Here is a 21,428-nt window from a genome sequence, read left to right on the forward strand (position 1 = left end):
TCACGCCGGGGGTCTGGGGTGCGGGTCCGGCGACGCATCTATTTATGTAAATAAATACACATCCTCACAGCTGGTTCAGGATTTCTTCTTTGAGTTTCTTCAGTTTTTAATGTCGGAGGTAAAAACAGCTTTCTGTGCTTTAGTGCCAGCTATTGCTCTGGGTATGGTAACTGCAAAGGCCTTTACACTGAAAAATGTATAGAGCAATCCATATTTAAATTTTCCACACAAACTGTTGAAATCAGACTGAAATAAACAGGGACCATGTTAATACGGATAGGACAGGGTTTAGCAGATAAGTTGCAATACCCGGACTGATGAGAAAGAACAATATGTTTTCATTGCACTTTTATAAAAGTATATTGTTATAGTGTATGCTGCATTTTTAGAAAATTTCTCTATTTCTCTCTTGTTCCTGAAGATATGAGAACATTTAAAAAATATATAGGGCATATTGTTGTTCCAAAGTGAATGTTTATGGCATGAATTGCAAACATGAAGAAAAGCTTTGACCATTCATGAAGAACTGAGTTGCCTAAGCAACACTGCAATGATATGCTTTAAACGTGGCATTTCCTTGTGCATGTAGATATTGCTGTACTTGAATGCTTAAGGTAGTGAATGTGAAATAGAACAAACTACATACAAAACAATAACAAACATGTAAAGAATGTTAGTCTCAAAACAAATTTTATATGAAATATGAGACTACTCACAGCTGGAGAAAACGAGGGGGCAGGAGTGCTCATCCATAGGAAAGTTATGAAGTTGAAGCTGGCACTCTGCATTTATGGTCAATCTGTGAATAGAAGAGTGTAACATACAATTAAAATGCAATCTTCTAAAAAGGCTCAAGACTCACCTCTTTCATGAATACTTTGATTAATCAGGAGGAAAACAATGTGTTGGCTTGTTTATTTGCTCCAACCGTAATCATACAAAGGTCTTTAAAAAGACCTGCCTATAATTTTCAAGCACTCATAAATACCTTGATGAGTGTCAAGAGCGAATTCTGCAGGACAGAGACCTTCTAGAACCGGAGTTAAGTCCTATTGAATTGTATCTGCATTACGTTTATTTTACCAGTAGCACTTGTACAAGAGCATCTGCTTATTGCCTTACATATACATTTAAATGCAACCCCCCCTCCCCCCCAAAAAAACAACAACGATAGAATACAAAGCAGAACAACACAATATGAGATATATTGCCAGAAGGAATATCGATTAAGTGACATATCAAAATCATATTTTACCCATGCTATTTTGGCACACAACAAAGGAGCAGATGATAACATTTTAAATTGTCAGATCTCTTCTGTTTTCATCTGCTGCCTCACAAGAGCCTTTGAGAAATAAGTGAGATTTTTCTTTAATAAAATGTTAGCCAAGCAACAATGTCAGATTTTATATCATATCCGTCATATTTCACTTTTGATTTGTGTGACACTGAGCAGGTAAAAAAGATTGTATAACAGATGTGAACATGGAAAGGTTTCCATTTAGTTGACAAAAGAATTTACTGACGTGTGAAGCGACTGTTTCATACATTATTGCAGGATGTAAAGTTTAATTAAAGTCTCCAAGATGAAGTATATATTGAACCACAGCTTGTGACTGCATGCTTATTAACTATATAGAATGAACAAGGATGACACTGTTAATATGATGCAGAAATTTCATCTTGCCTCTCATTATATCTATATGTCTATGGAACTCTTCTGATACCCATAGTTGAGGAGGAGACCAGGGTCCTTGTTGTCACAAGGGCTACATGTTAGTAAATATATGTTTTTGAGTCAAAAGTCTGACTACACAAATGTGGTTTACATTTCACTATTTTTGTGAATTTTATCCTCTAAAGTAAAATTCCAATATTACCATATTTTTGTAATAGCAGTGTTGGGTAAACAAGCGAACACAACAAAAAGACACTGGTCTGGCAAACTTTAAATGGATAGTTCACCCAAAAATAAAAATTCTCTCATAATTTACTCACCCTCATGCCATCCCAGATGTGTGTGACTTACTTACCTTAGCAGAACACCAAAGATTTTTAAAATAATATCTCAGCTCTGTAGGTCCATACAATGCAAGCAGATGGTGATCAGCATTTAAAAGCTCCAAAAAGCACAGACAGTCATAGTAAAAGTAAACCATACATTTCAAGTGGTTAAATAAATGTATTCTTAAGCGATACATACACTTTGGGTAACAAAAAGATCAATATATAAGTCCTTTTCACTATAATTGTTTACTTCCGGTTGCTCTCCATGAGGGGGACCAGTTTTTGCTGCCTCTCGCGTGATGTAAGTGCATGCTGGCATGTTCAGATTAATGCAAAACCAATGAAACATGTGAACAGCGCTCTCTTGTATACAAATCAAGCTGCACTTCCAACTGTATTGCGTCAGTTCTCGTGTGAACATGCCAAAGTGCTTACGTAACACAGTGTGAACTGATTCCCCTCATGGACGCGCAAAAAAGATCACCCAGAAGTAAACAATAGTAAAAATGACATAAATACTGATCTGTTTGCGACCCAAAGCGAACGTATAGCTTAAGACAGAAATTGAACTATGGAAGTTGGATGGATTACTTTTACTTTGACTGTCTGTGCTTTTGGAGCTTTAAAGTGCTGATTACCATCCACTTGCATTGCATAGTCCTACAGAGTTGAGATATTCTTCTAAAAATCTTTGTTTGTGTTCTGCTGAAGAAAGTAAGTCATTCACATCTGGAATGGCATGAGGGTGAGTACATGATGAGACAATTTCGTTTTTTTGGTGGTCTATTCCTTTAACACAAGAATCGACTAAATTATTCAATTCGATTTTAAACGAAAAGTTGAACTGTGTTCTCAGGTTAAGATTATTTATTTTCACGAATTTAACAATTATTTCTTAAATGGCAGGATGTCATTTTTTTTGTGGGGCAATCTATCACATGTTCTTGTTGGCCAAAACAATAATTTGATGATTTTTTTTACTGTTATGTTACCTTTTACAATCTTAGTTTATTAATGTATGTACTGTGTAAAATGTCACAGTGTGACAACTTACCCCATATATTGTAGCATGTTGTCACAAAAGGTAAATGTTTGTAAAGTTAATAATATAATGGTTCCTGGTGAATAACATTGGTAATGTTCATTAGCTTTTTGTTCACAGGGCTTTAAGGTATGTGCCAATACAGAGACTGATATAAAAAAATAAACCCCATATGAAAAATTGAAACTTGAGTTAAAAGTGAGACAACCAGCCCCGGTTTACCATAAGCTCTTCTCTATCTCATTATTGTTTCATAGGTGAAGACATTGAAAATGCCTGATCCTTAATCTGAGTCTGTAAACAGCAATCTGATTATTAAACATCAAGTAGATTAGAGGAAAATTCCATCCCCTGCATGAAAAAATGTTGGTCTTCATGATCATTCAAAATGAATAGACAAGTAGACCAACAATTCTCTTTTGGCTGTTTAAACACAATCTGTGACACTGTGCCAGTGGATAATTGGTTTACTGTATCAACCTTAGCCTTTGCAAAGAAGTAACAAAGAGGCCATCATAGCACATATTGCTGATTTGGTAAACAAATGGCCCGACAGCACATATTTAGCATTATGTAGAGGTATGTCAAATCGAATTAACCTCATTTCTGAGCTCAGACCTGGACCCGTGCCACCTAGCTCTGCATGTTACAGATCAGCAAGCTTACAGCACACACAAATTCGTCCATTGTTTACCTCCAATGAGTGCAATTAAAATAGAGAGTGACATTTCATGGTCCCCACAAGCCCTTTCTGTTCTAACTCCTTCTAAATACCACTGCTGCATGTATGGTGTGTCACTGAATATCGATCATGAATAGAGCTCCATATGGGACCACCTAGTTAGCTTTTGTTCCAGATTGGTTTCATCTGCAGAATTTGCCCCTTAGCATCAGCTTTGTTTCGACTGTTGCTAAGGAAATATTTTACGGAGTGTTGGAGACGGCATGATGCAGTAAAATTGCAGTGAAATTTCCTCTGGTCCAAATAGATGCTCTGTATAGCTCTGCTCTTCAGGCAGCAGAGAGAAACCTAAATAGTCAGTTGCACAGAAAGGCAGTTTCTGAGAGAAATGCATTAATCACGTAGTACACTTCCCAAAATATATCTCCTGCACTCACAGAGTGCAGTTTGTTCCTTGTTTATCTGTATTTTGTTACAACCTCCTTTATCAGTATCTGTCTTATGAATATTTAGCATAGGTCTTGAAAGCTATATAAAAAAAAGGCAACTGTCTTATTTACAAATAACTAGAAATCCATATTCAATGCTTTTAGAATATTTAAATTAAATCACTGTTATTCTTTTCAGTGCAAACAAGGCTCCTTACTATACAAATTAGGCTTATTATAGAATTTGCCTTATTCACAAAAGTCAGAAAGAAGAGACCTTTGATGAGCAGGTAAACATACTTTTATTTAAAAGAGATGTATGTTTATATTTTCTATTTATTATAGCAGCAATTATTAATGAAATTATGATCAAATCATGGAGATGAGCATTATAACTGTGCACATATCCAGACAATCAAGAGCCCATTTAGTTGCCTGGATCATAGTGGGGGAACAATTTTGTACCATCCCAGCATCGTATGTCAAATGACTGTAGTTTACTGCATCTTCCATAACCTTGCTCTCTGAACAATCTTGTAAGAAGGGGAATTGTGCCATGCAAAATATGCTCAGTGCTAATTTTGTGAATGCATTTGCGCCATTATCTTATTTGCATAATTCCTTTAGTGAATAGGGTGTCAAAACAATTCAATCTTGGTGAACTCCTCTCAAAGGTATTAAATAACTTTTTTATTCTTTCCTTCTTTTGGTTTATGAGTTAATGCAAATTTTACAGTACATTTATTAAAACACATGGTCTTGTAATAATAATAATTGTGTAACTAATCAGACAAGGTCTTGATCCTGATGTTGTTTTTATTGGGGTGAGCTTTTCTGATGGGAAAGGACATGACAAGTAACTCAGCAGAGTGTGTTTGGATATTCCAATTTGAATAACTAGGGCAGAGTCATCTTCAGTGGACACCCACTCAATCAGACTATATTTAGAAAACTGCAGCAGTAGTTTCAGACTTTTGAACAGACCAACATGGTTTTATACAGACCCAAATATTTTTTGACTTTTCACTTAAAATGTAAAGATTCACATCTTAGCAGTGCAAAGAATATGAGAGATAAACTATTTTTAAAGAGTGTTATTTCTTGATGTTGTAATCTTTGCACTCTGCAAGAGGAGCTGCTGGGATATTAATTATAATAATACCAATTTTCCTTTTCTCCAGGAATGTAAGTGAGCGTGTCATAGCTTAAAAGAAAGTGTGAACCATTTGTTTGCATTCTCATATGCTTTAGTTTGCTATTAGTAGATGGATCTTTCTCAAGTACACACCAGTCTGCCTTCATTATACATATATGTTTAGGACTAGAAGTGTCAGAGGTGTATACTGTAATTCACACTGCATCTGCTATCATTAGTAATGCCTACAATGCGTCAGCATATTCTCTCTCCTTGGTACCATTTTCTTAAAATGTTTTTTTAGATATTTCCTCTTTGCCTGGGTGTTTTTTCTTATTCTAGAACTATAGTCATGACATCTAGACTATTTGCAGGCCAACACAAAAGGGTGATTTGCCATGGATTCCCTCTGGGATATCTAATGTATTTTTAGAATTATGGTTTTCGATTCATGAGTAAAGTAATAACTAAGTTAATTGCATGTTATTCGTCAAGCACGTATGTGAGGTTACATCCAGTTTCTACAGCTTCCTGGCCTAATTGTGACTCACCAAGAATCTTGTTGAAAAGATCTTCAAAAAATACCAAGCATTGGAGCATACAAGGCCAGTAGGATATCATCGAGTTTCATTGCCTCTCAACATCACAGACATTCGAGTCACACCAGACCAGAAAGGCTGTCTTGCAGTGGAGCTCTAACTTTGAGGGCAATCTGATGTCACTGAGAACGAGTCATGGAAGTATAGAGGAATTTGTCTTTAATTTTCCACTGAAAATAGAGACATCTCAAATCCATCAAGTATTATTAATATACACTGATTACCCACAACATTAAAACCACCTGCCTAATATCATGTAGATCCCCTTTGTGCAACCAAAACAGCTCTGACCTGTCAAGGCTTGGACTCCACATGACCTCAGAAGGTGTCCTGTGGTATCTGGGATCAAGACGTTAGCAGCAGATCCTTTAAGTACTGTAAGTTGTGAGGTGGGGGCTCCATGGATCAGACTTTTTGGTCCAGCACATACCATAGATGCTCAAACGGATTGAAATCTGGGGAATTTGGAGGCCAAGTCAACACCTTGAACTCTTTGTCATGTTTCTCAAACCATTCCTGACAAATGTTTGCAGTATGGCAGGGCGCATTATCCTGCTGAAAGAGGCCACTGCCATCAGGGAATACTGTTGCCATGAAGGGGTGTACATGGTCTGCAACAATCTTTAGGAAGGTGATACGTGTCAAAATAACATCCACATGAATGCCAGTACCAAAGGTTTCCCAGTAGAACATTGCCCAGAGCATCACACTGTCTCCGCCGGCTTGCCTTCTTCCCATGGTGCATTCTGCTACCATCTCTTCCCTAGGTAAACGATGCACAAGCACCTGGCTGTCCACATGATTAAAAAGAAAACAAGTTCTCTAGGCACTCGCCCCACAGGGGTGTTATAGAGCCATCCCTCCAGCTGAGTTCAGAGCATCTCTTTTCTCAGCATGGAGTTAGACTCAGTCTCAACGACAGCACGCCTCACAAACAAGCACACGCAGCCGGTTCTGAACTGCCAAACGGGCACGCAGCCACAGGCTCCTGGATGGGGCCCCAGCTGAGTAGGCACATCAACTGCCTAGATTTGTGGTAAATTCTTGCCCTACGGAGGTTTCTCCTGCTACTTAGGTGCAAGCGTGTCTTGATTTGCTTAGACAGCACCACCACAATAGCGTACATAAATCGCCAAGGCACCATGCACTCTCATCACATGTCGCAACTCGCACAGCATCTCCTCCTTTGGAGACAGTAGCGACTCAGTTCGCTGCGCACCATTCATATCCCAGGCAACCTCAACGTGGCAGTGGATGTGCTGTCATGACAGGGTATGCTCAGCAGAGAGTGGAGGCTCCACCCCAGGTGGTCCAGCTGATTTGGGATCTGTTTAGTAAAGCACAGGTAAACCTGTTTGCTTCCCAAAAGACCTCCCACTGCCCGATCTAGTACTTCCTAGCAGAGTACTCGGAATAGACGCGCTGGCACACAACTGGCCCCGGGGGCTGCGTAAGTATGCATTTCCCCCAGTGAGCCTACTTGCATGGGTGCTGTGCAAGGTCAGGGAGGCTAAGGAACAAGTCACTCTGGTGGCCTAATATTGGCCAACACGAACTTGGTTCTCGGATCAAACGCTCCTAGCGACAGCTCCTCCCTGGAAAATTCCCCTGAGGAAGGACCTTCTTTCTCATGGATGGGACACCTTCTGGCATCCGTGCCCAGACATCTGGAACCTCCACTTCTGGCCACTGGATGGGATACTTGTTCGCGAATTGGTGTTCTTCCCGATCCGAAGACCCGCAGAGAAGTGCATTCGGGTCAGTGCTCTCATTCCTGCAGGAGAGGCTGGAGGGAGGCTGTCCCCTCCACCGTGAAGGTTTATGAAGCCGCTGTATTGGCTCAACATGACGCATTGGACAGTAAATCCCTAGGGAAGCATGGTCTGATCATCAGGTTCCTCAGAGGTGCACGGAGGCTGAACCCTCCCAGTCCATGCCTGTTCCCCTCATGGGATCTCTCCTTGGTCCTTTCAGGCCTCCAGAGACCTCCCTTCGAGCCGCTAGAATCAGTCAAGCTCAGAGCCCTCTCCTTGAAGATGGCCCTCTTGATCACGCTCACTTCCATCAAGAGGGTTGGGGACCTGCAAGCGTTCTCTGTCAGTGACACTTACCTGGAGTCCGGTCCGGCAGACACCTATGTCATCCTAAGACCGTGACCGGGCTATGTGCCCAAGGTTCCTACGACCCCCTTCAGGGACCAGGTAGTGAACCAACTAGCAACTCCTCCCTCGCAGCTGGTAGACATGTGGCCTGAAAACCCATGTGATGTATTTTGCCACACTTTACCTCCCCCCAGCCTAGGCAGGTGGTGGTCTCCTTGGGGTCTATCCTGAAAGAATAGGATTTAGAAAAGAATGCTTTCCCTGATGCGTGTGATAGCGTTAAAATGGCCCGGCCTGCTCCCATGCTTGGCACATCGCTTTGTTCCCCCTCCCCCTTCCGGGATGCCAGGAACCTAAAAAATTTATGACGATTTGTATAGGGTGTTGGGGAAGGGTACATGCAGTCTGACACAGCCTGTTGCTTTGACACGCAACTGCCTGCCTGCACCTGCGTCAGCAGCTCACGTACACGGTTCAGTGCATGGCGTGATTGAATAGCGACCCCTAGTGTTGCTTCATTTGATGCAACGTCGAAGTGAGCGACAGACGTTTAACGTCTTGGTTACTGTTGTAACCTCCTTTCCATGACGTTGTGTCCCCCCGGCCACGATGCTGAACCGAGGCACTGCAATGTTTGAACCTTATTCTCGGTTCCTCAGTGCAAAACCTGAATGAGCAGATGCATGATTCTCTACCTTTATACCCATATGTCCGGGGGAGGGACATGCAAATTCTGTCTGCCAAATTCTCATTGGCCTTTTCTCAAGTTCAGAGGTAACCGAGGCCTTTAAGAAAGTCCCCTAGTGTCGCTTCATTCGACACAACGTCTCATTCCCTCCAGCAGTGAATGGAGGTTACAACAGTAACCTAGACCTTTAAGGTTCGATATTCTTTGGATATTCGCCTATGGTGCGTTAGTGACCGTCTGAAAAATCCCCCATAACTAAAACGTCACTGGCATCAGAGCATCCATTTATTTGACTATTTACTTGCTTGTTCTATCTTAAAAACACTGTCATTTAAAAAAATAAAACAAACAAATCAAAGAACAAAAATATATATAAAAATTATATTTTGGTGAATTTTTGGTGCAAAATCTTTGTAAACTTGCTGCCGGCAGAGCGAGCCGGTACAAGAAACCGAATATAAGAAAAATTATAATTTTAAACCTAAAACTAACTTTACCCTGCTCTGGGCGCTCATGTGTGAGTGATTTGCTCATCATGGAAATTATCCTAAAGGAAGTTCATATATGCACGTCTTTCAAAACCACAACAGTGAATTTAAAATCAGCATTTACACATAACCTTCACATTTGTCACACAAAAGGCACTCAAATTTGCCCCTTATATGACCCATTAGGTAAAGACCACCCATATTCCCATTAAAAAATATGGATGTCAGAATGATCTGAGCTTGAAATTAGTAGCTGTTATAATTCACTGGTTTGAATGCTCATCTGTCTTGGATGCACCCTATGTTAAGTCTGTATATTCCCTGAACATCTTGCTTTGTTCATTTCACTGCAATATGTAAAAAGTTTAATAAACCAATTCTTTCAATACTCTTTGATGATTTCTCATTTCAAAACATACAAAACACTGATGTTAATTTAAAACACTTATTTAAAGCAATCAATCTATAGCTGCCTTAGACTAATTATTAGGTGTCCCAACCGTAAGTCAACCGTGACACAGTACATGACTTGTAAAATCGGGAATGACCCTGGTTTTAAAGTGAAGCCTGGTCACCCTAACTGCGAATGATAGCAGATTATCCAGTGCAGTGTGGATCACCACCAGTGCTAAACCGATCAGCAGCACTGCATGGTACCATTATAAATGAATAAAACAAGTTGTGTGGCATGAAGAAGGATAACTGTGAAAAGACATTTTGGCATACAGAGTGAGTGATTAATCTTACATCTTAAGTGTGTGTCACTCTTATCAATTGCTTCATGTGGCAATGATTGTCCTAATGATGAATCGCATGAAAACAAAACCCTGTCTGCATCCAGTGAACATTTTACGGTTATGTGTAGGCACTGTGTCTGACTATTTAATGAGAGAGATAGCTCAACTGCAATAAACATGTTAAGTTTTGGAGAATAAATGGTATAGAATTTAATATGAATGGAGACTAATTAATCTGAACAATTAAACAGCAGAGAACTGAGGAAGATGATGGTGCAGGTTGACCAATCAGAACGGGCGTTTCAGGCCCACCCATATGTGCGAATCAAATATTCAAGCCATATACAGGTGAAACTCGAAAAATTAGAATATCGTGCAAAAGTTCATTAATTTCAGTAATTCAACTTAAAAGATGAAACTAATATATTATATAGACTCATTACAAGCAAAGTAAGATATTTCAAGCCTTTATTTGATATAATTTTTATGATTATGGCTTACAGCTTATGAAAACCCCAAATTCAGAATCTCAGAAAATTAGAATATTACATGAAATCAATAAAAAAAAGGATTTTAAATACAGAAATGTCGGCCCTCTGAAAAGTATAATCATGCATATGTACTCAGTACTTGGTTTGGGCCCCTTTTGCATTAATTACTGCCTCAATGCGGCGTGGCATGGATGCTATCAGCCTGTGGCACTGCTGAGGTGTTATGAAAGACCAAGATGCTTCAATAGCGGCCTTCAGCTCTTCTGCATTGTTTGGTCTCATGTCTCTCATCTTTCTCTTGGCAATGCCCCATAGATTCTCTATGGGGTTCAGGTCAGGCGAGTTTGCTGGCCAATCAAGCACAGTAATACCATGGTCATTGAACCAGGTTTTGGTACTTTTGGCAGTGTGGGCAGGTGCCAAGTCCTGCTGGAAAATGAAGTCAGCATCTCCATAAAGCTTGTCTGCTGAAGGAAGCATGAAGTGCTCTAAAATGTCCCGGTAGACGGCTGCGTTGACTCTGGACTTAATAAAGCACAGTGGACCAACACCAGCCGATGACATGGCTCCCCAAACCAACACAGACTGTGGAAACTTCACACTGGACTTCAAGCATCTTGGATTGTGTGCCTCTCCATTCTTCCTCCAGAGTCTGGGACCTTGGTTTCCAAATGAGATGCAAAATTTGCTCTCATCAGAAAAGAGGACTTTGGACCACTGAGCAACAGACCAGTTATTTTTTTCTTTAGCCCAGGTAAGACGCTTCTGACATTGTTTTTTGTTCAGGAGCGGCTTGACAAGAGGAATACGACATTTGAAGCCTCAGTCCACTCCTTGTGAAGCTCCCCCACACATTTGAATGGCCTTTTCCTGACAATCCTCTCCAGGCTACGGTCATCCCTGCTGCTTGTGCACCTTTTTCTTCCACACTTTTCCCTTCCACTTAACTTTCTATTAATGTGCTTTGATACAGCACTTTGAGAACATCCAACTTCTTTTGCAATTACCTTTTGAGGCTTTCCCTCCTTGTGGAGGGTGTCAATGATGGTTTTCTGTACAACTGTCAGGTCAGCAGTCTTCCCCATGATTGTGAATTCAACTGAAACAGACTGTGAGACCATTTAAAGGCTCAGGAACCCTTTGCAGGTGTTTTGGATTAATTCGCTGATTAGAGTGTGACACTCTGAGCCTACAATACTGAACCTTTTCACAATATTCTAATTTTCTGAGATTCTGAATTTGGGGTTTTCATAAGCTGTAAGCCATAATCATCAAAATTATATCAAATAAAGGCTTGAAATATCTTACTTTGCTTGTAATGAGTCTATATAATATATTAGTTTCACCTTTTAAGTTGAATTACTGAAATTAATGAACTTTTGCACGATATTCTAATTTTTCGAGTTTCACCTGTATTAGTGAAATCAAATAGTCAAAACGCACAGTGTCCCATGGCTATTTTTCCAATTTCCTATTTTTAATTTGAGAATTAAATCAAAACTACGAAAAACAAGTCATTATTTGTTTTTATATTGGTTTTGTAAACGAAAAATTAAATAAGTCATTTTTTCTTTGTAAATGCTCAGCACTGAAGTGCACAGAATGGGGGCTACAGAGGCGCAAACCGCAGCCACTTTCTTTCACAAATCTAAAGGTGCCCTTCACAAATGTAAAGAAGGTGTAACAGACCTGATTTAGACCATTAACACTGAATTAACTACTGTCTATTTTATCTATAAAACTCTGTTTTGCAAATATAATTTCTTTTGCACTTTTCATACAGCGTAATTATGACCTTGAGTCCTGACAGAATAATTTGTGCTCAGCAATAAAAATGCCTTTCTTTTGACCTTTAATCATGCATTTGTGAATAGACTAAAAACATTTTCAAAAAACATTTAAAAATGAGTGACCCATTGTTACTGATGTGCTGATTTTCATTATTAAAAATTAACAGTTTCATGTGTCAGTGTCATAGAACTTTCATATGTCAGTTAAAACGATTGTGCACATTTTGGCGCTAAAGTCATATTCATTCTGAATTTAGTATCATATTATAACAGAAAGCAACTGAAACATGTTATATTTTTGGTAGAAAGCTTGAAACATTGGGCATAAGTTAAACAACATAAACAAAAAATTATTAAATGCAATGTACACAAACTGAAATCGAGCTGAATTCTTATTTTTAAACAAATGAATAATCTGAAAGCAAGCCATTTTCTCATTGTGCCTATTACTTTTTATATAAAAAAAATAAAAATAAAACTCTTGCTCAAAGCTACATTTATTTTCTGTAATTCAATTTCAAATTTCAATTTCAAACCCAGTCGATAACCAGCTAAACACAATGTTTTTGTTCCTTTACTGGTTAAATTGAATACACAAGTATGTAAACGTACAGTGCATATTATTCATATTCCTATATTCCAATATCATATTTGTATCTTATCCTGCTTCACCAGTCAGTTTCACTATAAAATATCTAATATTTGATGATTAAGAATGGCTTACCTTAGCGTGTAAAGTATTTTTCCATCATTCCATATTCTAAGTAGCTGATTGGGTGTAGTAATCCAATGTGAGTCTGCATTCTTGGAGTTTCTGAATATTGTGTCTGGCAGCCAAATTAGTCCAACCATATTACTGTTCAAAGTCAATATTTTCATTGTGCTGTTATATCGCAGTCGGCTATCTGTCCATGTCTGGGCAAAAATGATGTCAATCTGGTACTCCTGCGGAAAAATAAACAAATAAACATGTATCAAAAGAACATGAATATATTCATTATTTGTTACCAGCCGTGAAAATGGTACAAACATGAATTTCATAAACATATTTAGTATGTTGATTAACAAATACAAATTAAAAACAAAATGACAGTGCTGGATATAATAATAAAGAATACATTGTAGATCCCATTGTAGGCCAACAATGACTAAAAACCTCTACTTAAATGTTATTTCCCACCTACTAAATTACCCATTCTAATATATCTCTGACTTTAACTCTTTTCGTTTGCACTCTTAACACAATCCCAGAGTGATTCATTATTAAATACTCTGCAAACACATGACCTTACAGCTCAAAACATCCACAATTCATAGAATCAGTCCTTCTATTAATGCAAGCATTATTAAGTATTCAATGATGGAGTGCTGCCAATCCCTTTGTGGCTTGGATGGAGGTCAGAGTCAGCTTTAGATACTTTAACAAGGATTATGAGGTTCTGGCACTGTAGAGGCTGGCAGAAGGAACCATGGAATGTGATTTTGTAAAGAGACACATAATCACACCTCATGGCCCACAAACTTTCATTCAGACACCATTCAGAGATTTCTTTGGCTTTATTTCATAAACCGTCATAACGGGTTTGCAGATGGCACCAAAGGCTGTCTGAGTACCTGTGGACAGATCTAAATAATGCATCTGACCCATGCAACCTGTCAGGTATAATGCTTAGTAACATTTATCATTTCATTTGTTGAAAACGCAGTGTAGAAACCATCTGATATTTTACATTATTCATTTGCAGTAGCTTGTTTTTGAATATTAGAGGTCTTGCTTTTAACATGCAGGAAGCATTTAGAGCAGGGGTGTTCATTACATCAATCGCGATCGACTGGTCGATCTCACTAACTGGTCAAACGGTAAAGGGATTAAAGAGATAAACAACTCAAATAACAAAATTATTAAAGATAACTTTTTATTTCTTAATTTCGACTCCCACACGTGTGGATTTCCAAAACGTAAGATGGCAGAAGAAGACTCATTAATATTTATAAGTAAAGCTCTTCCTAATTGGTTATGGTTACGATTAGAGGTAGGCTAAAGTTTATTCGAACCAATCAGGTAGCACTTTCCAGATAAATATTATCTTATTTTAATACTAATCGTTTCCTTGTCTTGTATAATTACTTTATAACTTGAAACAATGTTTACCCAATTAACAAATTAGACAGTATACATTTTTACATTGAGAATTATAAAATTCCACTGGTATTGGTACCAACTATTGAAATGTTGGTATCATGAAAACACTATGGCTACAATATACATTTCAATTGTGCATGGTAGATCTTACTGTAATATCTTTATGAAAAAGAAGATCTCGTGTCATAAAAGTGTGAGCACCCCTGATTTAGGGGATGGATCCTTTTAACTAAGATGAGTTGAGGCAACAATAATTAAACAAAAACAGAATGAGGCCAGGGTTTAAAAGCTCAATCTCTATTTCAGAAAAGCTCTTTGACATTACAGTAATGAAAAAAGAATATAGCATTAAATATATTTTTAACATTAAAAACAAATGGAACAACTTGCCCCAGTAAAAAACTGACTTAATGTGATTTGATAACTTATGACATTTATGGAAAATACTCATCTTGAGAACACAGTCTAACTTTTCCTTTAAAATCTACCTTCATTATATCTACTCATGCCTGAATGTATGCACTTTGGTTTAACTGTGTTCACTTGTTTACGAACTCATAAATAACAATAAAATGTCTTTTATTATAAAGAGCCAGAACTGTGAATGCAGGATAGGGTCTCTTTAGTGTAAGAGTCACTGCATCTGAAATGGTGCATAAATAGCTCAGAATCAATTTCCATTTCAAACATTTGCTACAATTAGAACTATTCTGTGGCAGCACTCCAATCAAAATATGTGCCTATGCATCAGTGTGTGTATGAATGAGTATTTGAAAAAAGACCTTTCTTCTTTGGAGTGATTTGAGGTAGGAAGACTAATGGCCTTATTGTCTATTCCAGCTTTGATCTCTGGATCCATCCCTATAAAAGTCCAGCTAATTTACTCCAGCTGTTTTAACTGGCCAACCTTTAAGTGCACTGACCCCACTTAAATCTCCTTTAATAAACCTCCACACAGATCTGATCAATGTGACCTCCGCTAACTCTGATCCATGAGCAAGATAAACATGGGCATCAGAGAACTACACAGAATGGACTTCTTCAAAATGCCACAGCGATATTGTACAGCTTATCTTTCTAAGTGATGACTTTATTTTTTGAATACATTCAAAAAGATCTCAGAGTTTCATATGAACTGTTCACACAGCAGCAAGATACAGCTGTCAGTCCTGTTTGGAGTGATGAATATGGTTATGTCCAAGGGTGCACTTAACTGGTGCGCAGGTGTGCATATGTGCATGCGTGACAGAAATAGAAAATGCACTTGAATAATTATTTTTGCGTGCTCATTTGCATACCATCAAAGTAGCCGCTGGTGTTATTGCACAGTTACTGTCGTGAATCGACCAAAGTAAAGACTGTGGGAGATGTCCAAAAAACAGTAGACATTAAGTACCTCCTTTTGCATTCAGCCACCTCAAAAGAAACGTCAGACCGAGTCCGAGGGAAAGAAAATAGATTTTTCAGAGAAGTGGCTCCAAGAAGTGCCATGGCTTGAATCCAATGATGAGTGTAGCCAAATGTGGTGTAAGATATGTCGTTCACATCCCCATCTAGCAGACAAAGCTAGTGCTTTCTATACAGGGATAAAGAATTTCAGTCATTCAGCATTTGATAAGCACGAAAAGAGTAAAGAACATAATAATGTAATACACGCTATTGCTACCAGACATGCTAGTCAAGAGGAAGAATCCAGTCGCCCGCTTGATAGATGGCAAAGCAAGGTAAATGAAGAACAACGGAATGCTCTGTGTAATTATTTTCTTGTGGCCTTTCATTTTGCACTATTAAAAAGGCTAGGAGTCACTGTCGGACATATCATTCATGTGAAGGGGGAACACAAATAATGCAAAGCATCCATTGACTATCAGTACGGAATTGAGGGAAAAGATGAAATTAGCTTTTTGAAATTAGTCTGCTTTTTGACAGATTGGAGGACATAACACAAACGGAGCAGGAAATAGTTTACATTGTGTCTGTGTCCAACAACGGAGAGTTCACTGCTGATTTCCATTGATTAATTGAATTGGGTGCCAAAAGAATGGTGCAGGACATAACGAACAGGCTTGTCAATCTATTCAAGGGCTCAGGCTTGGATGAATAGAGGACAAAGTTGGTCGCTGTTTGCACAGATGGAGCTGCTGTCAACGTCGATATGTACAACAGCATTCTACCAAATCTACGGAAGAAGATTACGATTGGGGATTCCCTTGTGCATATTCTGTGCACTGCTCACACACTTGAGAACTGCGCAAAATCAGCTGATCGCATGGTTACATCGTATGAATGTAACACATCATAAGAAAGTGTTTCACCGCGGTTCAAATGCACTTTGGATCGCATCATTTATATGTATAAATTGTTCCATCTGAAATTTTCAGTGTTTTCTGTCCAACATGCAATCTCAATATAATAAAAACACAAGTACAGATTTAGTCCGTCTCATACTCGTCTATCAGCCCTGATGCACATCCACTTATCAAAGATGACCACAGAAACATTTGACCCAAAGCCAGCTGTAGACTTATGGTTGCAAACATCCCATTGTAGACACAACTAGGGAAGTGCATCATCTTCCACCATCCAGGAAGCCTCAAGTTCATCTTCATTTTCTGTAACAGAAACTGAAGGTAGCGAGAGAGACAGTGAGGAGAGCAGTAAGGAAGATGACGCTTAGTGAGACTACACTGCATATAGGGTGAGTACCAAACAAAATCAGCTAGTGCTCCCCTGAGAACCAGACTTAAAAAGTTATGTGCAACCCTGGTTATGTCCATACACAGTTCACTAGTTTTTGGGAGTTAGTTCTTAGCTCCCTTAAGTTTTCAGGGCTTACTACTGAATTCTGTTAATATGTGCTGTATTAATGGAACCACAGTTCATTATTAGCAGTCTGCTATGTCAGGCTTTGTGGGTCATTCTTTGCTGTCAACAGGTTTGGGAGATTTACTTTTGAAATATATTCCACTACAGATTACAGAATACATGCTGTAAAATGTAAGTTGTAATGTATTTTGTTAGATTCCTTCAAGGTCATTAATGTATTCTAAATACTTTGGATTACTTCTTCAGCACTGTTAGATTTTTCACTTGTTTTGACTATAACAACTCGACTAGAACAGTAAGACAAAATACACATGTTAAAAATAAATTCTCTGAAAAACCTTAACATCTTATGCAGTGTTGTTTCTAAAACAAGATAAATCAAATTGATCTTATTTTAAAGATATTTTTATATTTTTTACAGGGAAACAATCCGAAAATTATTAGCAAGAATACGATTTTTGCCCTAATATCAAAATGCCTTACTAGAAAAAAATAAATTTTGATACAACATGAATTTTCTTGATTAAAAAATAGGATCGTGACTTGTAGCATGTGCATGTAAAATGGCTAGAAATAGAATTTTAGGTTAGCGAAAAGCTTACAAGGTTTATTTCTATTTCTTCTACTCCAAACTTCTCTGTCTGCTCGTAAGAATGTAACACATCATAAGAAAGTTTCACCGCGGTTCAAATGCACTTTGGATCGCATCATTTACAGTACATGTATAAATTGTTCCATCTTAAAGGACTAAATATTAAATGAAACAAATGACAATAAAATGCAAAGTAATCAAAATACTTTTTGAATGTAACTGTATTCTAATTACCAATGTAACTTTAGTGGAATACAGTTACTTACATTTTGTATTTTAAATATGTAATCCTGTTAAATGTATTCTGTTACTCCCCAACCCTGGCTGTCAATCACTAATGTTAAAGCTGTCAACATCTCTCTGACAGAAAACTGAGGTACTGTCTGATCAGAGTGCGACAGTAAACTCATGCTAAGAGTTGGGGTGGAGAGGAACAGAATTTGATGGATCCAGAGTTTTTTGACTGAATACCTGAGGGTTTGGAAGCAGTCGGAGTTGCCCAAAATAGTTTAGAATACAATTTTAATTAACGTAGACTAATTAAGTCTTTATATTCACAATTATTATATGTCACTATGGTTACAGGCATCATTAAAAGCTACTGCAAGTTAAAGAAAAGGGATTGACTTCGGTTATCTTTCCAGACAGACATTATTTGATTTGCTTCTGTCTGCCGTTATATGTACAGGACAATTTACTATGTACTTACTCACACCTGTTAGCAAATACGGTTGTCAACTCCAAATTCAGACTGTGAATGTAGCATTAGTAGCCCTTCTTGCTTTATCATATACCTCTGCACTGGAATTGACACACTTGATAATTAAATGGTAGTTGTCACCTACCAACCAACCAACCAACAACATATTTGCACTATACCCTACCTGACAGTCATTTGACCTTTTGCTATCTTTCCCCCCAAAGGTGTGTCCCTTCATTATAATACCAGTCTCATTTATCACAAGTCAGTGGGCAAGAGAGCTGTCAGGCAATAATTGTGACCTTTTGTTCTAGAAGCCAAAGGGAGTTCATGGGGAAGCAGAACAGAACATCACTTTAGGGCCAAACTCAATCCAAGACAAAATGTGTTGAGTGCCAGAATAAACAGAGTGTGGTGATTTAATTTAATCTGAACAAAACAATGGAGGATGGCAAAATAAAATAAAAATAAAAAAATAAAGAGGGGGGTTGTCCAAATATGTTTTAAAGTCTCTAGTCTGTTGCCATTTTACCAGGCAAAAAGTAAATTGAAGCACCTTGTTATTTTTGAGGAGAAACATTAGGCACATCCCAGTAGTGACTTGCCTCAATTCAGGTGGTGGAGGACAAATCTCATCTGACATGTCAATCCACGTGGCATTGAGCATGTTACCACAGAGACATGGAGTCTCGTGTGTGGAGGCTTCACACTATTCTCCGTGACACCCACACACAACTCACCACACGCCCCACCGAGAGCGAGAACCACATTATAGCAACCACAAGGAAGTTACCCATTGTGACTTTACACTCCCTAACAACTGGGCCAATTTGGTTGCTTAGGAGACCTGGCTGGAGTCACTCAGCATACCCTGGATTCGAACTCGCGACTCCAGGGGTGATGTAAATCTATTTTTAACATTAGATCCTGATTTATAACTACTATGTTGTTTCTAAAAAAAAAATCAGGCAGTTGCAGTCAGTGGTTGACAAACTGTTGGAAAAATTGTAGGCCTAGATTTGCTTGTTCTTATAAGACTTAAACATGCTGCTGTAGTCAATAGATTTGTAGACATGCAAATTTTATTAGACATGACATTGTTTAGATGTTATTGGAACTTAATTGTTATTGTCTTTTTTGATAAAAAGTCATGCTAAACAGTTCACAAACTGAAGGGAAATTTTGGATTTGATTTGTTTGCTTAAACACTGTACTAAAGTCTGTCGGTAGCTTTATAGAAATACTGTACATATTTTAAAGGGAAGACTTGTTTCTTTTGTTCGCACCATGTGGTAGAAATGGTAATTGAATGAATCAGTGAATGAATCTGAATGAATTTTGGTAAACATAGTCAAAAGACTCGAGTCAGTCTGCCAAGCCCTTCAGGACCCTTTTGAACACACAGACTGAATATGTTCAGAGATGATGCTACATAAAACAACACCACAGACTTGGAGGAAAATAGAGCATCAGTGACTGGCTACATCAGCAAGCACATAGATTATGTGACTTCCTTCAAGACCATCACCAAATGTGCAAACCAGAAACCGTGGATGACTGCTGAAGGGTGCTCACTGCCTTCAGGTCAGACCACAAGGCAGCCCTCTGCACAGCAAGGGACAATCTGTCCCAGGCTATCAAAGAGGCGAAGCACAACTACACAAAAAGTATCCACGGTCACTTCCTAAACACCCAGGGCACAAAGCGCATGTGGCAAGGCATTCAGGCCATCACAGATTAAAAAGCTACACCACTTGTCTGTGATGGTGACACCTCAATCCCAGAAGCACTGAATGATTTCTACGCACGGTTTGAAGCACAGAACAACATGCCAGTGGGAAAGACCACCCCAACTCCCACCAACCAATTACTTTGTCTGTCTGCAGTAGACGTCAGGAAGACTCTGTCCAGAGTTAACCCAAGAAAGCTGCAGGTCTTGAAAACATACCTGGCCGGCTGCTCAGATAATGTGCTGATCAGCTTGCAGATGTCCTCACAGACATCTTCAAAATTTCCCTGAGCCAAGTAGTTGTCCTTGTGTGCTTCAAGATGGCCACCATCATCCCTGTTCTGAAGAAATCATCTGCATGCCTGAATGACTACCGGCCTGTTGCAGTCACACCTATCATCAAGTACTTCAAGAAGCTAGTCATGAAACACAAGAGCAGTCTTAAGTTTGCTGATGACACTACAGTTGTCATCACTACAAAAATTATGAGTCAGTGTACAGAGAGGAGGTGAACCAGCTCACAGAATGGTGTAGAGACAACAATCTATCTCTTAATGTTGATAATATTAAAGAGATGATTGTTGACTTCAGGAGGACCCAAGCACATCAATGGAACCACTGTGAAGAGTCAAAAGCTCCAAGTTTCTTGGTGTGTATATGAAGGAGGACCTCTCCTGGACTCTCAACAAGCCTGCCTAGCCAAGGAGGCCCAGGAGTGACTCCACTTCCTGTGGAGGCTGAAGAAAGCCAAACTCCCCCCTCCCATCCTCACCACCATATACAGAGGGATGATAGAGAGCATCCGGACCAGCTGTTTCACCATGTGGTACGGGAACTACACAGCCTCCGACTGCAAGACACTACAACGAATTGAGAACAGCTGAAATGATCATCAGAGTATTTCTACCCACCATCGACACCAAATACAACAACTGCTGGTTCCACAAAGCCGGCAGTATTGTGGACGACTCCGCTCATGGACTCTTTACCCTCCTGCCATCTGGCAGTAGGTACAGGAGCAACCGTACCACAACCAGCAGACTCCGCAACAGTTTCTTTCCTGAGGCAGTCAGATTACTCAACACCCTGTTGCCTCCCAATGCTCATTTGGCCTAGTCAAACACCTAACCCAGTATGACTCAAAACCTTTTCACACCTGCACTTTAAAAAGCTGCATCAGTTACTTATTATTATGGAACTAATTTATAATATACTTTTGCTGTACCTAAATACACATATACTTATGTTA

The 21,428-nt window shown here is 38.9% G+C and overlaps 1 protein-coding gene across 1 annotated transcript in view; it reads right to left on the reverse strand.

The window, feature by feature from the left end:
* LOC127653890 (gamma-aminobutyric acid receptor subunit gamma-3) overlaps positions 1 to 21,428 on the reverse strand; it is a 232,605-nt gene that overhangs the window by 60,898 nt on the left and 150,279 nt on the right. Inside the window, exons 4-5 of the mRNA XM_052140711.1 lie at positions 12,914 to 13,134; positions 717 to 799 (exon numbers count right to left, since the gene is read on the reverse strand). Coding sequence (XP_051996671.1) covers positions 717 to 799; positions 12,914 to 13,134 — 304 coding nt within the window. The remainder of the gene's footprint in view (positions 1 to 716; positions 800 to 12,913; positions 13,135 to 21,428) is intronic.

Source organism: Xyrauchen texanus, chromosome 13 (assembly GCF_025860055.1).
Source record: "Xyrauchen texanus isolate HMW12.3.18 chromosome 13, RBS_HiC_50CHRs, whole genome shotgun sequence".
Lineage (NCBI taxonomy): Eukaryota > Metazoa > Chordata > Actinopteri > Cypriniformes > Catostomidae > Xyrauchen > Xyrauchen texanus.